At 38.4% G+C, this 14082-nt stretch overlaps 1 protein-coding gene across 3 annotated transcripts in view; it reads left to right on the top strand.

Annotated features, from left to right (window-relative positions):
- The window catches only part of LOC306877705 (oxysterol-binding protein-related protein 3-like), an 87985-nt gene extending 74307 nt beyond the window's left edge, over positions 1-13678 (top strand). For all 3 annotated transcript variants that reach the window (XM_079429624.1, XM_079429623.1, XM_079429622.1), the window contains 8 exons: positions 677-814; positions 901-964; positions 1066-1144; positions 8727-8871; positions 10720-10864; positions 11043-11169; positions 12286-12408; positions 12510-13678. In XM_079429624.1, the coding sequence (XP_079285750.1) occupies positions 677-814; positions 901-964; positions 1066-1144; positions 8727-8871; positions 10720-10864; positions 11043-11169; positions 12286-12408; positions 12510-12606 (918 nt within the window). In that variant the 3' untranslated portion in view covers positions 12607-13678. The remainder of the gene's footprint in view (positions 1-676; positions 815-900; positions 965-1065; positions 1145-8726; positions 8872-10719; positions 10865-11042; positions 11170-12285; positions 12409-12509) is intronic.
- The last annotated feature ends 404 nt before the right edge of the window (positions 13679-14082 follow it).

Raw genomic sequence — 14082 nt, 5'->3', positions numbered from 1 at the left:
GGATATATTATTTACTGTTAATATTGAAATATTCACACATTCATAGTCTGACTTCAAGTTAGCATTTTATAACAATCATTATGTTACAAATAATATACCATAATACAGTATTATATCACAATAATTTTATATTAATGGTATATTATCTTTACAATGTTTGCTATTAATATTGTTAAGTTCACAAACACACACACGTCCATATTCTGACTTATGATGTCACAATGCATTCGACTTTATTAGCCTGATGTGATTGTCTAGGAGTAGAGGGATTCTAAAGAAAGGCTCATCATCATGGGATCCACTGTTATTCATGAGAGCATGATTATTGTTCAGAAATCATTCTCCCTGCTTGGAAATGTGCTTTAGTCAGCTGCACTCTACTGTATCCAGTGACACTGTGAGTATCCATCATTGTTCTTAGTCTCTCAGCTTAGTATCAGCTGTTTGATCTCTTGTTCTGACGGCACCCATTCACTGCAGAGGATCCATTGGTGAGCAAGTGATGTAATGCTAAATTTATCCAAATCTGTTCCGATGTATAAACAAATTCAGTTACTGTACATTTTGAATACCCTGATGGTGGGCAGATTTTCATTTTAGGGTGAATTAAGTATCCCTTTGAAAAAGAAATGGACAACATACATAACTAACTAAATGTGTTGTATTCTGTTTGTAGGTGTACATTGCTACATTTGCTGTGTCCGGCTATGCTTCAAGTTACTACAGAGCAGGAGGTAAACCCTTTAATCCAGTGTTGGGTGAGACCTACGAGTGTGATCGTCCAGACAAAGGCTTTCGTTTTGTGGCGGAGCAGGTAGGGTGCGCTCTGTAAGCTGTAATTATGAGCAGGTTTGTGAATGTGTGTACGACTTTCACAGCTGCTCTGCTTTCATCCTCCAGGTCAGCCATCACCCCCCCATTTCTGCCTGTCATGCCGAATCTAAAAACTTCATCTTTTGGCAAGGTAACAGCACACTAATAATACCAGGCTTATTGTGTCAGTACAAATTAGCCTATGTTCTCTGTAGATATGAAGCTGAGTGTGTTATATGTGACTGATTTTAGACGTGAGGTGGAGGAATAAGTTTTGGGGGAAGTCCATGGAGATTGTACCTGTAGGAACTTCTCATGTGGTTCTCCCTGGGTGAGTTCTTTATTTTTGTCTGTTTATTAAATTCACACACAGGCCAGTCTGCTCTTTTTGGCTCAAGCCATGTCTTAGGTGTTAAAGCATCTCAAGCTCTAGAATATAACTACTGCAGTGGAATTTTACAACCAGATGGCAAATTAATTTACACAAATATGCAGATTACACAACTCTGCAGATAGCTTTTCTAAAATGGTCAGATTGTTACAAATTAGATGCATTACTATTGACTGCACTTTCTAAAAACCCTACAAAAATAAGAAAGCAATAAATCATTCAGTGCTTTAAACAAAATTATTACAACATGACATAAATTACTGTTGTTTCTGTAAAAGAATGAATCATCCAAAATAATTAGAACATTTCTGAGAACTCAAGTGTGTGTGTGTGTGTGTGTGTGTTTGTGACAAATGAGGACATAATGTGTATAATGACACAGGTATGACTTAGGTATTACAAGGTGAAGGTGACTTATGAGGACATTGCCCTATGTCGCCACTTTTCAAAACGCTTATAAATCATACAGAGTGAGTTTTTTGGGGGGAAAGTATAAATGCACAGTCTCCTGTGAGGAATAAGTTTAGGTATAGGGTAGGTGTAGAGCAATAGTACATACAGTTTGTACAGTATAAAAACCATTACGCCTATGGGATGTCCCCACTTTGGTGTACATTACACCCATTATTACAGTGTATGCCTTTTTACAGTCCAAGTAAATAAATGGGCATAGACTACTGATTTGAGTTGGGAAAAAAAACACATTACCCCAAAACTGACAATATGCACTATATACAACAAAGTGTGGATCAAAAGAAGTGGTCCTTTGCTCATAAGGTCTAAAGTGGCTATTAAACGGGACTGGGGCCAATTAGGGGCGATGACCTAAAGTGATTTATAATGAGACAAAACAAACAAAAAAAAGCTAAAAAGTATGTATATATATATATATATATATATATATATATATATATATATATATATATATTCCTTAATTCACCCCCTTAACAACTGTGTTGAAAACCTGGATATATGAGGAAACCTAATTTTAAAAGTATGATTTCTAAACGTGGAAAAGTCATGTAAATTAGTACAATAGTAAAACTCCATGTGTGAATGAATATATATTTTTCTATTTATGCCAAACTCTATAATATTTTATAGAAATTGTGAGTGAAAATATTTTTGACAGTTTTGAAAACATGTTACGTGTCAGAAACAGTAACCTGATGTCTTGGTGGTGTTTTGGTTAAACCAAGTGAGAACAGATTGTAGTCTGGGTCATTTGTAACTTTAATGATTGCACTGTCCAAATTATAGCAGCAGCTGTGGTTGATGTTGTCAGTGTCCTTGTTCAAGTTCAAGTTTATTTGTATAGTGCTTTTTACGATACAAATCGTTGCAAAGTAGCTCTACAGGAAATAAAATTTCCACAATATATTTATAAATTGCAGAACCTTAATATATTTAACTTATGGCAAAATTTGGTAATTCTGTATGTTGTCTGAGCGTTGGCATCATCTGAGGGGTTGGCATCATCTTTTCTCAGGTGTTCGGTCATCTCAGATCATTTAAGTGTTGGATCCAGACTGAAGCTTCTGTAATTCCTAGTTACCATGGGATGTTAATCCCGTGGCAGAAACAGAGAAACAAATAGAGACATAATTAGCGTAGCTGCTGTTCCATCTAAGCAAAAATGATTTGTTCAACCCAGGCTAAAGAATAATAATAATGTACATTTGATCAGATATAACTGCAGTACAAGATTAAAAGATGCTTTATGTGAATGCTTGGCTAAAGAGATGTGTCTTTAATCTAGATTTAAACAGAGAGAGTGTGTCTGAACCCCGAACGTTATCAGGAAGGCTATTCTAGAGTTTGGGAGCCAAATGTGAAAAAGCTCTACCTCCTTTAGTGGACTTTGCTATTCTAGGTACTACCAAAAGTCCAGAGTTTTGCGACCTCAGGGAGCGGGTTGGATTGTAGCATGGTAGAAGACAAGTTAGGTACGCAGGAGCTAAACCATTTAGGGCCTTATAGGCAAGTACTAATATTTTGTAAATGACACGGAACGTAATAGGTAGCCAGTGCAGATACTTTAAAATTGGGGTAATATGATCACATTTTCTTGACCTGGTAAGAACCGCTGCATATTGGACTATCTGTAGCTTGTTTATTGAAGATGCAGGACAACCACCTAGCAGTGCATTACAATAGTCCAGTCTAGAGGTCATGAATGCATGAACTAGCTTTTCTGCATCAGAAACAGGTAGCATGTTTCAAAGCTTGGCAATGTTTCTAAGATGGAAGAATGCTGTTTTTGTAACATGGGAAATATGATTTTCAAAGGACAAGTTGCTGTCTAATATAACACCCAGATTTTTGACTTTAGAGGATGTAACAGTACATCCGTCTAGTTGCAAATTGTAATCCAAGAGATTCTGTGTACTGTTTTTTGGTCCAATAAGTAATATCTCTGTCTTATCTGAATTTAATAGGAGGAAATTATTGGTCATCCAATCTTTTACATTTTTTACACAACCTATTAGCTTAGATTGTTGAGAAGTTTCATCTGGTCTTGTTGAGATATATAGTTGAGTATCATCAGCATAACAAGGAAAACTAATCCCGTATTTTCTAATAATATTACCAAGGGGCAACATGTATATTGAAAATAGCAGAGGACCTAGGACAGATCCTTGTGGTACTCCATACTTTACTGGTGATAATTGAGATGACTCCCCATTTAAATGAACAAAGTGGTAGCGATCGGACAGGTAGGATCTAAACCATCTTAAAGCCTGCCCTTGAATACCAGTATAGTTTTGTAATCGATCTATGAGTATGTCACGGTCTATAGTGTCGAACGCAGCACTAAGATCAAGTAATACTAGCAATGAGATGCAGCCTTGGTCTGAAGCAAGAAGCAAGTCATTTGTAATTTTAACAAGTGCAGTTTCTTTACTATGGTGAGGCCTGAAACCTGACTGAAATTCTTCATAGAGATAATTTTTTTGCAAGAAGGAGCACAATTGAGCAGACACCACTTTTTCAAAAATTTTAGACATAAACGGAAGATTTGAAATGGGTCTGTAATTTGCCAGATCATTAGAATCTAGTTGTGGTTTCTTAATAAGAGGCTTAATAACCGCCAGCTTGAATGGTTTTGGGACGTGACCTAAAGATAACGATGAGTTAATAATATTGAGAAGCGATCCTTCTGCTACAGGTAACAACTCTTTCAGTAGTTTAGTGGGTACAGGATCTAATAAACACGTTGTTGGTTTAGATGCACTGATAAGTTTATTTAGCTCTTCCTGTCCTATAGTTCTAAAGCACTGCAGTTTTTCTTTGGGTGCGATGAATGAAGCTGAAATACTAGACGCAGTAGAATCTACATTTGTTATTGTATTTCTGATGTTATCTATTTTATCAGTAAAGAAATTCATAAAGTCATTACTATTAAACTGTGAGGGAATATTTAGATCGGGTGGCGTGTGTATATTTGTTAATCTAGCCACTGTGCTAAATAAGAACCTTGGATTGTTTTGGTTATTATCTATGAGTTTGTGGATATACTCTGCTCTGGCAGCTTTTAGAGCCTGTCTATAGCTGGACATACTGTTTTTCCACGCAATTCTAAAAAGTTATTTTTTCTCAATTTGCGTTCATTATTACGAGTTTCTTTCTTGAGAGAATGGGTATGCTGTTGTACCATGGCACAGTACGTTTTTCTCTAACCTTTTTCAATTTGAAGGGGGGCAACAGCTTCTAATGTATTAGAGAAGATAGTACCCATGTTGCTAGTCATTTCGTCTAGTTCATGTGTATTTATGGGTACACAGAGCAGTTGAGATAAATCAGGCAGGTTATTTGTGAATCTGTCTTTGGTGGCTGGAACAATAGTTCTGCCCGGACGATAATGCGGAGCCATATAATTAATATCAGTAATACGCAGCATGCACGACACAAGGAAATGATCAGTAACATCATCACTTTGAGGTACGATCGGTCAGATCAATTCCATGCGATATAATTAAATCTAGCATATGATTGCAACACCGCCGCCACGACCAGTCTGACGTGGCTCATGTTTATAACAGTAGCTTGGTGGAGTAGACTCGTTTAGACCAATATATTAATTTGGTTTAAGCCAGGTTTCAGTCAGGCAGAGTACATCAAAATTATTATCTGTGATCATTTCATTTACAATAACTGCTTTGGGTGCGAGTGATCTAATGTTTAGGAATCAAAGCTTTAAAAAAAAATTTTGCTCATTTATTTTGCGTTTTTGGTTTAATCATGATCAGATTTTTTCTAGATCCTGCATTAACTTTATATTTTGACCTCGCTATTCGGGGAACAGACACAGTCTGTATAGATTGGACAATGCAAGTACTTCTGTCTTTAAGTGGGTAGAACAAAAGCCATCATAGCAGTTATTTGAGAATTGGCTTACTAGTCAGATGGAGCGTAGCGTCCTGGAGATGTTGTCCGACAGGAGTTCCACTCCGACTCTGATGGGGTGCAGGCCATCAGCACGGAAAAGCCTAGGACGCTCCCAGAAAATATTCCAATAATTAACAAAGAGCAGTTTCTGTTCTTTAAACCATGACGATAACCATTCGTTTAAAGCAAAAAGTCTACTGAACCTTTCGTGTCCTCATCGATACGTGGGAATCGGTCCTGACACGATGACCGTCGTCGCGGGTGATGTGCTGCGTACCATCTCGATCAGGCTCCTGAAGTCCCTCTTCAGTGTCTCTGTCTGCTGCAGCTTGGTGTCGTTAACCCCCGCATGCAGCACGACAGTACCGATGATCTCATCGCCCTTCAGGATCGTGGGTATCTGCGCAGAAACATCGAGAACATGAGCACCGGGGAAACAGTGAGTGTGCACTTTACCTTCAGCTAACGTAGCACGGACATGCCAGACGATGGAGTCTCAGACGATCACAGCATCGCGTTCCGTCTCGCAGAAGGGAGCGAAGCGGTTCCGGGTGGAAATCTTGAAGACCGGAGGCGGCAGAGGGGGAGGAGAGGTCGTCGCCCGGGGGCCTGGCTCGCGTCTTCTGCTGTTGTACCCAGTGTCCATGGCGTCCCGGCGCCAGAGTGAAGGACATGGGTCCTGGGTGTACAGGGCCTGTGCAGAGAAACACACGGAGTAGAGGTGGTGGGAGTGTTAGCAGCGTGCTGTATACTTACCCCGGACTTGTGAGTGTCAGCCTGGGATGTTTCCAGCACGGCTCTCTGCTCTCTCAGCTGGGCCTGCTTCTCCACCAGGTCGCGGATCTGCTTTTCCACGGCCTCCAGCTCCAGCTGCACCGAATGCAGCTTGAATGTGTCCTCACCTGCATTCAAAGGTAGACACAAATCCGCCATTTAAGCAAGTAACAGTGAAACAATGGTAATGTGTGTGAATAGAGTATTAGCAATGTAAGCAAGATTAGCGGCAGCTGCGCTGGCGATGCTAACGGGCTATAGGCTAAAAGCAGACTCAAAAAATCTAAATAAAACTAGTGATAACCAGTGTTGGGGAAAGTTACTTTTAAAAGTAATGCATTACAATATTGCGTTACTCCCTAAAAAAGTAACTAATTACGTTACTTAGCTACTTTTTATGGAAAGTAATGCGTTACGTTACTTTTGCGTTACTTTTTCAATATGAGCAGGGCTTGATTGTTTTTAGTACAAGAAGTTCTAATCATAGCAAATGTAAAAGCCCTTTTACACCAAAAAGTGTAATGAATAAACCTCAGGCTGAAGGAAAAGTAAATTCACGTCTGTAAAGTAGAACGCAGGAGAAGCGGGTTCAACACTCTTCAGCAATAAAAAACAATGAAGCACAATTGTTAGTTTATCTAAAGTCATTTTTGCTTATTAGTATGGTTGAACTGGATCATCAAAGGTCAGCAGCAAAGACATTGATTAATAAAATGGGATTAGATACATTTGTGTTGTTTAACATATTTAATTATTGCAGGTTTGCGTCATATTCTGAGTTTGCATTTCACTGTTTTAATTCATTTTGATGAATACTAAATCTGTTTTTTGCGAGTGGGATGAATTCATGCACATTCACATTTAGTCTAGAACTACAGTAACAGCATGTTCACACAGTGCACTGTCAGTCTATAAATGGGAAAAAAAGTAACTGGCGTTACTTTTTTGAAAAAGTAACTCAGATATTTTCTTAAATTAAAAGATTTCTTAAATTTAGGGTAAATTAAAAAGTAATGCGTTACTTTACTAGTTACTTGAAAAAAGTAATGTTTTAAAATGCTATAGGGAATATATTCACACGTTATAGAAACAAAAATTATAATGTATAAAAAAAAATTTAAGATAGAAAATAGACGATAAAGAATCAACTTGATGGAGCTCAAACTCAAAACACGCAGTCACAAATCAGCGCATGCGTACAGTATGGAGAGCAAGCAGGAAGCCTTAGCATTGGAGCTGTTATCTTTCATGGAAACAGCAGACTGGGGCAGCGAGGTGTTGAAGTTGTCAGTGACAACAGCAGCCAGTTACTCAGCAGCACACATTGTAATGACATATGATGACAGACTGTCTCTGCCGAGTGGGTTGTTCCGCTTCCTCTGTTCTACGGGTTTTGCAAATCCTGTGAATGGAGCTCAGTGTCCTGCACCAAACTCAGCTTATACTTTAAAAGTTACAATGCGTTCTAGTTTTGGTGATTTACTGTTGTTTTGTTTTGGAAATTTGTCTGCAACAAGTACTTGGGTAACAAGTACTTCTCGCATAATAAAATAAGTTCACTCAAATCAACATTTCATTCCTGTTTATTTATTTACAAGTAGCCATAAAAGAGTAAAACATACAGTCAGCTGGTCATTCATGCAAAATATTCTGTTATTTTAGGCTATTCTGTTATTCTATGCCAGTTCGTATTTTGGGTCCTATTCACCCTGTCATGGTTAGGCCAGAAATATATTTAACACAAGTCACCAAGGTTGGAATTTTTTTAAATCAAAAATATGTCGTAAATACAATTTAAAATAACTGTTTTCTATTTTAATATATTTTAAATTGTAATTTATTCCTGTGATGGCAAAGCTGAATTTTCAGTATCATTACTCCAGTCTTCAGTGTCACATGATCCTTCCGAAATCGTTCTAATATACAGATTTGCATATTAAAAAGTTCAAAAGAACAGCATTTATTTCAAATAGAAATTTTGGTGTAACAGTGTAAACACATTTATTTTCATTTTTGATTGCATCTTTGCTGAATAAAAGTGCACATTTCTTTTAAAAACAATTTTACTGACCCAAAACGTTTTAGTAGCATAAATATCCTAAATATAATGTATTTATATAATGAGACATACAAAAAATTGCTGCTATTATTTGAACAATTATTTTAGATAATGTTTACTTAAAATCCACTGTTTTAAAAAATGGCTTTATTTATACAGAAGTTAACTAACACTAATAACTAACACTTCTGTTAATCAGATAACCTAGCATGATTATCATCCGGTAATCTCAGAATGACAAAATATTGTCCTGGTACTAGTAAATATGTATGTACACTCACACTTTCCTCTCACCTTCAGCTTTGGAGATCACTATGAATGGAATAAAGTGACATCATGTATTCATAACATTCTGAGTGGGCAGCGCTGGATCGAGCACTACGGAGAAATCTCCATCAAAAACTCCAACAGTGAAAAATGCCAGTGTAAAGTCACTTTCATCAAGGTCAGCTGCCTCTGTTTTTTGTCCATTGTGAGAAAAAAATACATTCTGAAATGTTTCATTTTTTTGAAATTCTTAAGTTCCCTTCCAGTGGGTAGACACCCCCTGGTTACACGTTTCCTCCGCGGTGCGCTGAGGCTGAGGCCTCCGGTACGATCTCGTCCCTACGTGGGATCTGGCTGTGGTTCTGGAGGCTCTGTGCAATGCACCTTTCGAGCCCATTCAGGAGATAACTGAGAGACTCCTCACTATCAAGACCGTTTTCTTATTGGCTATCACCTCTCTGAGGAGGGTGAGTGACCTTCAGGCCCTGACTACGGCCTCTATTCACTTTGCGCCCGGTTCGGCGAAAGTATTCCTCTACCCCCGCGTGGGGTATGTTCCGAAGGTCCCATCGGTCGTTCCACAGCCGGTCGTACTGCAGGCCTTCTGTCCTCCTCCCTTCGGGGAGCCAGACCAGGAGAAGCACAACCGTATGTGTCCAGTGCGAGCACTAGACGCATACATCCACAGGTCCTCCCTGTGGAGAAAGTCGGACCAGCTGCCCGTGTGCTATGGTCCGCCTAAGAGGGGTCTTCCTGCTACGAAGCCCTCCTCTTAGTAGGTGGATTGTGGGTGCCATGGCTTTGGCATACGAGGCCTCTGAGCTCCCCCCGCCGGTGGGAGTCAGAGCGCACTCAACCCGAGGTGTGGCGGCCTCCAAGGCCTTCTGGGCAGGTGTTCCATGCAGGACATCTGCAACGCAGCTGGGTGGTCCACACCCCTGACTTTCGTTAGGTTCTATGACCTCGACATCCGAGCCACTCCCGGCTCCTCTGTCCTTTCGTCCTGACACCAGGCAGGGACTTGTCAGTCTGGCGGCGTTGGTATCTCGTTCCCATATGCGTTTCGACGCAGCTCGAAGTTCCTGGAAGGGAACGTCTCAGGTTACGTATGTAACCATGGTTCCCTGAAGGGAACGAGACGCTGCGTCGCGTTGCCACACTTCCGGCATCCCTGCCAGCGCTTGCTTCATGACTTGAAGCTGAAGCCGGCTCCGCCGCACGTGCTTATATGCTTCCTGGTCGTGACGTCACCCTGCCCGTGACGCCTCGCCCTTGTTTGACTGATTACACATCATATTCAGAGCCTGGTCACGCTGAAGGCGTTCCCATATGCGTTTCAACGCAGCGTCTCGTTCCCTTCAGGGAACCATGGTTACATACGTAACCTGAGACGTTTTCTTTGCACAAGTGTATTGGACCAGATGTTATTGTGATTCAAACCTGCTACGTTTCACCATCTGACATCCTTCACACGTGTAGGTCACACGTGACCCAAAACATGTCAGTCAACTCTTCCTGGCCTTTCAGAGAGCGCCTCATTCCTTAGCATCTAATGAGGGATCTGTGAGGCACAGTTGAGATAATTGAACTCAGACACTGAGGTCTTCAAAGACTTCCAGCAGACTTCAAGGACAGCGGGTCAGGCTTTACTGAGGGGTGAAGAAAAGACAGAAAGAGATCAGACAGGAGATCAATTAGGGCAAAGGAGAACACAACAAGAAACGGGACAGAATGAGATTCTACACAAGTCAGATAATTATTCACGGTTCATCCCCCCTGAGATTCATTAAGCTCACTGTCTGACTCAAGTCTGACATCTGCTGGAGATCTTCTCCATCTGACCTTGCTGTTAAATGTCACGGTTCATTATAACGCCACATTAGTGATACCATGATGGAGAATTAATTCTGTATTTTCACTCATTTGTTTAGTGTCAGTATAATTAACCCAGGTGGTCTGGTTTAAATATATTACACACTTCTTTGTTTGGAGATGCTCTGATCAAACGTGTCTGTGTCCTTCATAGGCAAAGTACTGGAACTCCAGCATGAACGAGGTAGAGGGAGCTGTCACAGATCACAAAGGGAAAATCGTGCACAAGCTGTTTGGGAAATGGCACGAGGGGATGTACTGCGGCAGCCCACCCTCTGCTACCTGCATCTGGAGGACGAGTAGGAACCAACACACACACACAGTCTGCCCTCTTTTTTAGATGTGCCTCATTTTTCTGCTGATGTATTTCACAGACAATACAGTTGCTAGTGTTTAGTAGTTCTTTATAATTTCATAATGTATTTAAATGAAAACATTTTAACATCAGCTTTTATTTGTGTGTGTTTATGTGAACAGATCCCATGCCTCCTGACTATGAGCAGTACTACGGTTTCACTAAGTTTGCTATGGAGCTCAATGAGCTCGACCTTCTTACCAAACTACTTCTTCCACCCACAGACACCAGACTACGGTTCGACCAGAGGTATTGCCAATGAAAGCTTATATAAAAATATGACTGGAACTATTGAACTTAATTAGATTTGATATTATATATAATTTTTAATAATTCTGATTAATTTTACTTTCACCTCTTATACATAATACATTACAAAATTTGAACATGAAAATGCCGCTAACAGCAATTACTGTGCTGCTAAATATAATGTAATTTTTAAATGATACCAATTGGTGAAACTTTGGCCTAAATAAATTTTAAATTAACAATGATAGAATAAATGAAAACTTATGAAATGAAAAAAAAAATTGAATATTAAAAACAGTTTTGACCTTGGTTTATAATTTGAAACTAGAGTCAGAATATCCAATGGGCAGTAGATGAAGGTAATTTTAATATTGTTTATATTCTATAATAGTATGCATTAATATTTCTAATGCTTTATCATTTGTTATTATATTTTTTCCTTATTTTTAATCTTTTATTTTTACATTTTTATTTTAATTTTAGTTTAGGTTTTGATAATTTTGCTATGTGCTTTTGCCATTTTATTATTTTATGCTTTTAAAAATATTTCTATTTAGCTTTAATTTATTAGTTTTTTAAAGTTTTTAGTTTTACTAATTTTAGTACTTAAACTTATTTCAGTTATTGCAGAAATTCTCTTTTTTTTTTTTTTTTTTTAAGTTTATCATCTGATATTTATATTTCGGTCTATTTCTTTTTTTTCCTATAAATAAAAATTATTTGTAATAGTTTTAATATTAGTTTTAATTAACAATATTGCAGTAGATGAGACCACTGCCAAATAAACTGGACAATTATCAATACTTTAAAGTTTCAGTATCTCAGAGTATTAAAAATGATATGACATGAATATTAAGTTATTGAGTGCACACTAATAACAATGATCTAATTAATATTGATGAGCTAAGCTGTTGCCATTATAAGTTTTGTTATTGTAATTTTACAACTCGCATACTGGCGTGTGACAATTCTTTTGGATATTATAGAAAAACTATGCTGCGAGTAATTTTGACATACGTAGTTGGAGTTATTTTGACATAAATGTGTCACAGCCGATGCATCAGTCATGTTACGCGAGGATAAATGAATATCATATGAGACTGTTTGTGTCTGCAGGTTATTGGAGGAAGGGAATGTTGAATCTGCAGAGGTGCAGAAGCAGAGAATCGAACAGCTGCAGCGAGAGAGACGCAGAGTCCTGGAGGAGAACCACATGACACATCAACCTCGATTCTTCCAGTATGACCGAACTACCCTACTTACTGTCTTTTTAGGAAAAATACATTACACAGCCAAATCCAGTTAGTTGTTAAAACCATTTTCTGCTTTATCACCAACAGGAAGTCCAAAGATGACACCTGGGTGAGCAACAACACTTACTGGAAGTTAAGGAAAGATCCTGGATTCAGTAACCTTGACTGTCCGGTCCTCTGGTAACTCAGAGGCTGCCAATATACATCTGTGCTCACTGTTGCCTGCTCTTATCTGTTCTGGCCAACATTACAGCTTCAAGAGACAACACACCCCTTTTAAAGTGAGGTAAAGACTGATAAAGCTGTGAGAGACTGGTGGCTGATTGTTTTCAAATCATTCCTTAATATTTATAATTTAATGTCCCAACAGTTCAATTGCCTTAATATGCTTACATTATGTTGTAGTTTAATTTAAAATGTTTTAATTTAAAAAATAGCTCCCTTGGAAGTATGAGAAATATGCAATCCTGGCCCATATGTGTGATTTTTTTTATTTTTTTTATGTGCATTGTAAGTAGCACATGAAACCAAGAGAAAACTGTTGGATTGTGGTCCCTTGTGGCTAAATGTAGTACTGCAGGTGATCGCACCTTAAAAAAGATGTATGGTATGTTGTCAGAACAAAACTGCGTCTACCTCTTAAAATCAAACTGTCGAGGAATTTGATGTATATTAGAATATGAATATAATACATATAATGCCTTATATTAAATTATATACATTTACATTGCTAGAACTTTTAATCAAATCTAATGTATCGTCACAAAGTATTGTAATTTTACAACCGCCTTTTACTCTGAGACACTTGAATGAACAAAATGTTTGAAGTTCTCAGAAACATTTATATTCACCTTAAAGGGATAGTTCACCCAAAAATGAAAATTCTGTCATTATTTACTCACCCTCAAGTAGTTCCAAAACCATTGACTTCCATTGTTATTTTTTTTCTACTATGGAATTCAATGGTGCCCCAAAACAGAAATTCATACAGGTTTGGAACTACTTGAAGGTGAGTAAATAATGACAGAATTTTCATTTTTGGGTGAACTATCCCTTTAACTTATTCACAAGACTGACAGATTGCTCAACACACGTGAGCCCGGCAGTGTTTTAAAGCTTCTTCCACACAGTTTGACCTGTAACCTGTGCTCATTTCACTACGCACTACTATGAATGATGTTGGGGGACTGGGGGACTTGCGTGTTGATCGCTGCAGCGTTTCCTCTGGCCTTCAATAAAGTCTTACTTTAAAGATTGTTCTTTGTTGTTTTTATTTCAGGTTTACACAAAACCCCTTTTGGGAACGTATATTTTTTATTAAAGAGTGTTTGTGGAGTTTGAGAGTAAAGGGATTCACATTTTCATTTGGTTCAGCCAATGAATGTGGGGCACTGAAGTTTCAGATTTTGTAGTCTGGGATTTTCTGTCACAACAGAAGATGAAATCATAAATGTACTGCTATGAATAGGTTTGCATGTAAAGGCATCATCCCTGAGCTGTTATTCGTGTAGACTTTTTTTTTTTTTTTTTTCTTTTATTGTGGGTGAGGAAAAACGTTGACAACCCACAACGTATTTCCTGCTGACATATGCATTGCAGCACTGGGTTTTATTAGTCATAGAGTTAAAAAGGAAAAAGAGATGAAAAAAATACTAGTGGG

This window comes from Barbus barbus (genome assembly GCF_936440315.1).
Source record: "Barbus barbus genome assembly, chromosome: 12".
Lineage (NCBI taxonomy): Eukaryota > Metazoa > Chordata > Actinopteri > Cypriniformes > Cyprinidae > Barbus > Barbus barbus.
Note: the sequence above shows the minus strand (reverse complement) of the source record. Positions and strands in the feature narration are given on the sequence as shown.